Below are 7973 nucleotides of genomic sequence, written 5' to 3'. Positions count from 1 at the left end.
CTTTATGTGTGTGTGTGTGTTAGTTGCTCTGTCGTGTCTGACTCTTGGCAATCCCATGGACTGCAGCCCACCAGGATCCTCTGTCCATAGGATTCTCCAGGCAAGAATACTGGAATGGGTAGCCATTCACTTCTCCAGGGGATCTTCCCGACCCAGGGATCAAACCCCAGACCTCTTGCATTGCAGGCTGATCCTTTACTGTCTGAGCCACCAGGGAAGCCCTTGCCCTTACATACCATCTATGAACTGGTAACTCCAAAATTTATATTCCCACCCTAGAATTCTTCTTAAAGAGACTCAGAGGCTGAGAAAGCTTAGAGGTAAGGTCTGAACTCCAGAAGGCAGATAAGAATATCTCTGCATTCATAGATCCTTGAGAGCAGACTGTTTATTTCTCTGAGGATTGCCGACTACACTTGACACAGCATCTTACATACAGCAGGTACTCAATAACTGACTACCAACTGTGTATGAGGCACCTCCCTGTTTCTATGTGGAAGGATGTTGTTCTTTTTCTCTGCCCTTCTTGCATTTCTGGGGCACAGCCTCTGGTAATGCTGGCTGCCCGATTCCTTGTCCCTCCGGCTGGATGGGGTGGTTGTCTGTTACCTTGGTGGCTCCCAATGAACCATGCCTCCTGATGTTCAGACCCCTGTGTTATCCTTCCCCCTTGGAATTGGGTGTGGACCTGTGATTTACTTTAACCAGTAGAATGTGATGGAAGTCACTGTATGCTAGTCCCACCATGGCATGAACCTCAGGTCTCTTGTGTAGAATAGTGTGTGTGTGTGTGCGTGTGAGTGAGAGAGAGAGAGAGAAAACCAGAGAGAAAGATGGAGAGACTCAAAAAGACATTTTCTTGGAGCTAAGACGCAGATGACTTTCTTGTTTTTAAAGTCACGTTTTAAAAAATCTAATATCTCCCTTCTTTGTTATGACTCTTATCAAGAGTTTAGAAATCTCTATATTTAGAGTTTGGGGAGCTAGAGAATGGGGGTGACTTCCTCTCACGGCCTGCATAAAGGCTGAAGCTGCTGCTTCAGACATCAAACGCCTGTCCAGCCCAGGCCAAACATCAGACAGAACTGGCGCTCCGGGGGCAAACTTAGAATAGACTCTGCTGTAAGTAAGAGAAATGAAAAACACAAGTGGAAACCATCAGGAAAAGCCCATGACTCAGGTGCATCACTCTGGGGTCCAGCGCAGGGCAGGGAGAGCGTGGGGAGCATGAAGGACTGGTCTTCGCCATGGGAACACCAGGCTATGCGTCAGCTCTGAGCTGGACACGCACAGTGGCTCACTGCTGCGGTTCACAGGTTACATGGAGATTCCTTCTGCCCACGTGGGTCTCCCCCAGTGGCCACCCAGTAGGGCAGCAGTTGAGCCACAGTAACTTTTTTGTTCTGCCAAAAACTCTTAAGATGAGCGGGTAGAAGCAAGCTGGTGGAGCTTTTACTTGCAGGACTTTTGAAAAGAGATGAGGATGTTGAAGGCAGGAATCAATGTTTCCCAAGGCTCTTTCTTAAAATACACAGTGTCTGGCCTCAGGGGGGCTGACTCATTGGCTGCCCAGGCTGGGCACCCCATCATGGGGCTACTATAATCCCAGGAGACCAGCTCACTCCCCACCTACAGCATCCACAGCATCTGCTTCAGCTTATTAGAAAGTTAAAATAAGCAAGTGTCAACCGCTCATCTTTTCCACTTAAGGACACATTCCTCTTGGCTGACGCACATCCCTGCCCAGGGGTTTACCCCTGGACTGTGGGAGTGTGTCTGTGAGACTGTAAACTGATTTTAATGATAATTTAAGGAGCCTCTTACATCCTAGTTTATTTAACCTTCTCACACGAATAGCAAGGCTTCTCTGTGGGGAATCACGGAATGACTACTGACTTCACTAGATAAGGAGGGAGCCCTGGAAACAGGAAGCCAAAGAAACGTGCTCTCAAAGCCAAACGCATTCCCGTGTGTCATCCACGAGTAACTGCAGAAAGCAGTCTGGCCTTGGAGTCAGCAGACTCAGGGTCAGCTCGCTGTCCTGCCAGATGCTGTGTGACCTGGGACAGGTTCCTTGACTTCTCGAAGCCCTCAGATCTCTCATCTGCTACCCTGCCAGCCACACGGGGATCTTCAGAGGTCTGAATGGGCACCAGGTGGGGAGGCTTCTTAGAGGACAACTGATGCCTCACTTCCTTCTATGACAGCACCACCCAGACGCCACGGAGCCCCAGCTTGAAATGGTTCTCACAGAGCGTCTAATGCACTGCGGGTTAGCTCAGATCTATTCTGAGCTGAAAACTTCCTCCTTTAACATTCTGTCAACTGGTTCTTCTCCCGGTGAAACAAGAGAAGAAATATACAGAAACAAGCCCAGTCCCTCCTCTGTAGGAACACCTTGCAGGTTTCTGAAGGGAGTTCCATACCCCTGTGACCCAGCAGTCCTTTCCCCTGCTCCCCACCAGGCCAAGCCTTTGCTCCTGTTGTGGTTATGGGAGAACAATAACCGTGATACCTGTTGTGGTCATTGTTTTCCAAAGGCATGTTAGGCCATTTACGATAATTTGTGACCTTCAAAGTATCTTGTCTGGAACCATATGTGGTATTCAGGATGATCTAAACGGGGGAGAATTAGGTGAGACATTCACCTCTTCTGTTCTAGATGATTCGCGTCTGCCCATGTGAAGTGCAAGTCGCTCAGTCGTGTCGGACTCTTTGCGACCCCATGGACTAGAGAGTCCATGGAGTTCTCCAGGCCAGAATACTGGAGTGGGTAGCCGTTCCCTTCTCCAGGGTATCTTCCCAACCCAGGGATCGAACCCAGGTTCCTGTGTTGCAGGAACCAGCTGAGCCACCAGGGAAGCCCTCTGGCCATGTAGCTGACCCCTGAATGGGCTGTTTCAGTGGCCCCATCTCAACAGCAATACTTCCTTCACAATCCCAGCTTCGAACCCTTGACTTTCTGATTATCTCTTCCCTTTCCTGCTTATTCCATCTGGTACCCAACTCAGTAATTCTCAGGCCTCACCAGGACCTACTGTCCATGGGCCATACCACTCTCTCAGCCCTCCTCTCCACCAGACCCTCATCTGTCCCTTCTTCCCTGGCCTAGACCTCATGACGCATCATTGCAATCATCCCCTTAAGGACACTGTCCAGCCCTTCCCTTCTCTTTCTCTCGCTTGCCTGGCAAAATCTCAACCCTGATTGAATCCTTCTCTCTGTGTCTTCCTGCCCTGTATTCAGACAGTGGAAACCCACTAGAGAAAATCACGGGTAAGTTAAACTCATGACCTAAGTTAAATTCATGGCCAGTAACCTGAAGGGGGTCCATGAAGCCACCCAGCAACCGTTTTCTAGCTCCGAGTTTGGACATTCCAGGTCCTGCCTCCTATGCCTCAAACCTGCACCCCCTCAGTCCCCATCCTCACTTTCAGCTGATGACCCTGTCATCCAGGAGAGCTCCCACGGACTCCCCCACAACATCTACCCACCTGCCAGCATCTGTGCCCAGCGCACGGCCTTCCCTCTGTGTGGATGGGCTCTGTTCTCCCATCTTGGACGAAGTGCCCAGGTGGACACTGGACTCTCATCCCCTGGCTTACTTGGCCCATCCACCCCAGTACTCCACACTCTGCTATCAATCCCCACCTCATATAATTCACTATTATTTTCCCTCATCTTCAAAAATGAAACCAGGGACTGCCCTGGTGGTCCGATGGTTAAGAATCCACCTGCTAATGCAGGGCATGGGGGTTCAGTCCCTGGCCCAGGAGGATCCCACATGCCGCAGAGCAACCAAGTCAGTGCATCACAGCTGCTGAAGCCCAGGTGTCTAGAGTCGGTTCTCGGAATCATGAGAAGCCACCGCAGTCAGAAGTTTGCGCATCGCAACGGAGAGTGGTCCCTGTTCGCCGCAATTAGAGAAAGCCCCCGCCCAGCGACTAAGACTCAGCACAGCCCCAAATAAAATAAGCAAATAATTAAAAAAATAAAGACAAAAACCACAGCAACAATAAAACGCTTTCTTCTTATCTCTGGATAAGGAATCCAGGTAATCAGGCTTTAAAGTTTGGTAACCTGCCCTGGTGACTCAGAGGTTAAAGCGTCTGCCTGCAATGCGGGAGACCTGGGTTCAATCCCTGGGTCGGGAAGTTCCCCTGGAGGAGGAAATGGCAACCCACTCCAGTATTCTTGCCTGGAGAATCCCATGGACAGAGGAGCCTGGTGGGCTACAGTCCATGGGGTCGCAAAGAGTTGGGCATGACTGAGCAACCTTACTTACTTACTTACTTAACCTGCCCAAGGTCACAGACCTGGAAGTGGTGGGGTGGGTGTGTCCACCCCCAAAGCCCACCCAGACGAGATGTCCTGGGCTGCAGAGGCCAGCCCAGCTCTCTCTCCAGCCAATCGCTGAACTCAGACAACGAAGTCCCTTGTCAAGGATGTGCAGAACAGCTCTGCCCTCCCCAGGCACTCTTGGAGTGGCAAGCAAGGCTGGAGGTTTTCAGTGAGAAGGGATCTCTAGATCTGCAGGGACCAGCTGAGCTGCTGAGACTGTCTTGACTGACAGGCCTGTCAGACTCGGCATGGGAGGACAGGGGCTGTTTCCAGAACAGCCAGTGTGCCATCCCAGCAGCATGCCAGTCCCCGTAGGGGGAGCGGGTGGCAATGATGGCAGACAGATGGGGCAGGCTGGGGTGGGAGGCAGGAGCTGCCAGCGTGGTACACCCTTGCACAGAGATGACACCTCGTAAATCTCGCAGGCCCGCCCGTGTGGCCTTCAGCGGTGGCTCATTAACACCGCCTGGTCCTTGGAGCCGGAAAATGACAGCTAACAAGGTCAGCTGCCTTGCAGGCCATTCCATCAGAAGGACACTCTTCTGTCCCCCAACACTAAGAACATCTCTATTTCTGCCAGGAACCCAGAGCAGCTGGCCAGGGGGGTTTTCCTCCCAGGAAGTCAGATACTTAACTGCCCCCTGATCACAGGGCCTTCAGCTGTCACCCCTTCTCTCCCTTCTCAGCTCCCCAAGATTATCTGAGAGAGCGAGCCCGTTTGCCTTTGAGATTTCCAAAGACATGGGGTCAAGTTGGAATTTTCGGACCACCTGGAAAAGCACGCGTCTCTGCCAAACCCTGTGTTGACTTAGTCATCCTATCTCTTAACAGTCCTCTTCCAGAAGGGGTGGGCTGACCCACTTACTTGTCCGTCACAGCCTGCATGAACTCGTCCAGAAGGTCATCATACTCCTGCCCGCGGACTCGCCGGTGCTTCAGGCCGATGTACAGGGGGTCCCTGAGCAGCTCCTGCAACAGACAGCATCCGTCTCGTGAAGGGTCTCGGGTTGGCAGGAAGGTGGTGGTGAGGAGGGCTGGGGGGCGCCTGTCCCTCACTCCCGCTCCCCAGGTGCTGCCTGGAAGGGTCTGGAGGCGAAGCCACTGACGCAGCATGGACCTCTTGGCAGGGGGTCTGGAGTTTAGGAACCAAGGATGCTTGAAATAGCAAGACTCTCTGATACAGTCTTCCAACCTCTGGCTGCGGCTCTGGGTTCATCCCAGGGCTTCTCAGCAGTGATACCATGGACACGTTGGCCTGGACAGTTCTTTGATGTGAAGGCGAACCTGCGTGTTGTAGAATACTTAGCACAGCAGTGTCTCCAGGTTCTTCCCACTTGAAGTGAGGAGCACCCCCCCATCCCCGCCAGGTTGTGACAATAAAAAAACATCTATAGACACCACCAAATGTCTCCCCAAGGAAATTTCCTAAAGGAAATCAGTCCTGAATATTCGTTGGAAGGACTGATATTGAAGCTGAAACTCCAATACTTCTGCCACCTGATGCAAAGAGCTGACTCATTTGAAAAGACCCTGATGCTGGGAAAGATTGAGGGCAGGAGGAGAAGGGGACGACAGAGGATGAGATGGTTGGATGGCATCACTGACTCAATGGACATGAGTTTGAGTGAACTCCAGGGAGTTGGTGATGGACAGGGAGGCCTAGTGTGCTGCAGTCCATGGGGTCGCAAAGAGTCAGACGTGACTGAAGTGACTGAACTGAACTGAGCTGAAATGTCTCCCTAGGGGTCAAATATTGACCCCGTTAAGAACTGCCACAGGCAACATCTGAATCGAGGTACTGGGTCTCAACCAAAGTCACTGATCTGGACTCAAATTAGGAAGCCTTCCCTTCCTCCCTCCTGTCCTTCCCATGAACGCTTACTGAATACCCATGATGTGCCTGGCACTGTGCCAGGCCCTGGGGACACAAGGAGAGACTGATACAGCCAGCATTTTCCATCCAGGAAAGAAGCCTGCCGTAAGCAGCCCCGTGTCAGGTGCCCCATCTTCTGTGTCTGCACTGGCTGACGGCCCCCCCCGCCTCTCCTGTACCCCCTCACACACACGCCTACACAGAAGCTGCGGGCTCATCCATGCACGACACATTTCCTGACCCTTTACTGACCCTCTAATGGCCTGCTGCCCTTGGGTCTCTCAGAGGCTTTGTGGGTAAGAGATGGTCTCTGCCTTCAAGGTGCTCAGTCCACTGCAGGTTGGCTGATGAGTCAGTAAACTTGACTACAGATAGAGAGACATTCCTTCAGCACAAAGTGCGGTCCATGGTAGCAGAGAAGGAGTGGAGTAGTTCCCACCAGGGACAAGTGGGGATGATGACATGGGATAAATGGTCAGGCATTAAAAGATGAGCAGAGAAGGGGAAAGGACTTGGGGGAGGGGTGGTTAGGGAGTCTGGGATGGACATGTGCACACTGCTGAATTTAGAATGGATAACCAACAAAGACCTACTGTAGAGCATATGGGACTCTGCCCAATGCCAAGTGGCAGCCTGGATGGGAGGGGAGTTTAGAGGACAATGGATATATGTATACGCATGGCTGAGTCTCTTTACTGTTCACCTGAAACTATCACAACATTGTTAATCAGCTACATCCCAATACAAAATAAAAAGTTTAAAAAAAATGACAGATTTTGCCAGGCAGGCTGGGCCCTCCAGGCTGAGGAGTCAACACAAAGAAAGACTGGGAGCTGGAGGTAAAAGCAGGAAAAAGCACCTGGTGAAGAAATAGGACACAATTTTATGTGTTAAGGTTTTTGGAAATTATGTTTTTGTGTCCTCCTTCCCCAAATATGTTTCGCAGGTGGCGCTAGTGGTAAAGAACCTGCCTGCCAATGCAGGAGACATAAGAGACAAAGGTTTGATCCCTGGGTCAGGAAGATACCCTGGAGGAGGGCATGGCAATTCACTCCAGTATTCTTTCCTGGAGAATCCCCATGGACAGAGGAGCCTGGAAGGCTACAGTCCATTGGGTCACAAAAAGTCAGGTATAACTGAAGTGACTTAGCACACACATCCCTAAATATGAGCTCCTTGGGGCCAAGGTTTTGTGTTATCTTCAAATCTCCATCTGGACTGCTCCTGCAGGATTCAGAGGCAAGCATGTCATGAGTCCTGCCCTCAAGGGGCTCGGTGTCAAGTCTCAGCTCCAGTACAGACTAGCTATGTGACCTCAGGTAAATCATGTCACCTCTGGGAGCCTTCTTTTCATCTGTTCAGTTCAGTTCAGTTGCTCAGTCATGTCTGACTCTTTGTGACCCCATGGACTGCAGCATGCCAGGCTTCCCTGTCCATCACCAACTCCTGGAGCTTGCTCAAACTCATGTCCATTGAGTCAGTGATGCCATCCAACCATCTCATCCTCTGTCATCTCCTTCTTCTCCTGCCCTCAGTCTTTCCCAGCATCAGGGTCTTTTTCAGTGAGTCAGTTCTTTGCATTAGGTGGCCAAAGTATTGGAGTTTCAGCTTCAGCATCAGTCCTCCCAAGGAATATTCAGGCCTGATTTCCTTTAGGATGGACTGGTTGGATCTCCCTTGCAGTCCAAGGGACTCTCAAGCGTTTTCTCCAACACCACAGTTCAAAAGCATCAATTCTTTGGCACTCAGCTTTCTTTAT

General features: G+C 51.2%; 1 protein-coding gene across 2 annotated transcripts in view; it reads right to left on the bottom strand.

Moving 5' to 3' along the window:
- ME3 (malic enzyme 3, NADP(+)-dependent, mitochondrial) overlaps positions 1 to 7973 on the bottom strand; it is a 227795-nt gene that overhangs the window by 46173 nt on the left and 173649 nt on the right. For both annotated transcript variants that reach the window (XM_010853159.1, XM_010853160.1), the window contains exon 6: positions 5207 to 5310. In XM_010853159.1, the coding sequence (XP_010851461.1) occupies positions 5207 to 5310 (104 nt within the window). The remainder of the gene's footprint in view (positions 1 to 5206; positions 5311 to 7973) is intronic.

This window comes from Bison bison, unplaced genomic scaffold (assembly GCF_000754665.1).
Source record: "Bison bison bison isolate TAMUID 2011002044 unplaced genomic scaffold, Bison_UMD1.0 scf7180017864324, whole genome shotgun sequence".
NCBI classification, from domain to species: domain Eukaryota; kingdom Metazoa; phylum Chordata; class Mammalia; order Artiodactyla; family Bovidae; genus Bison; species Bison bison.
This window is presented reverse-complemented; position numbering and strand designations above follow the sequence as displayed.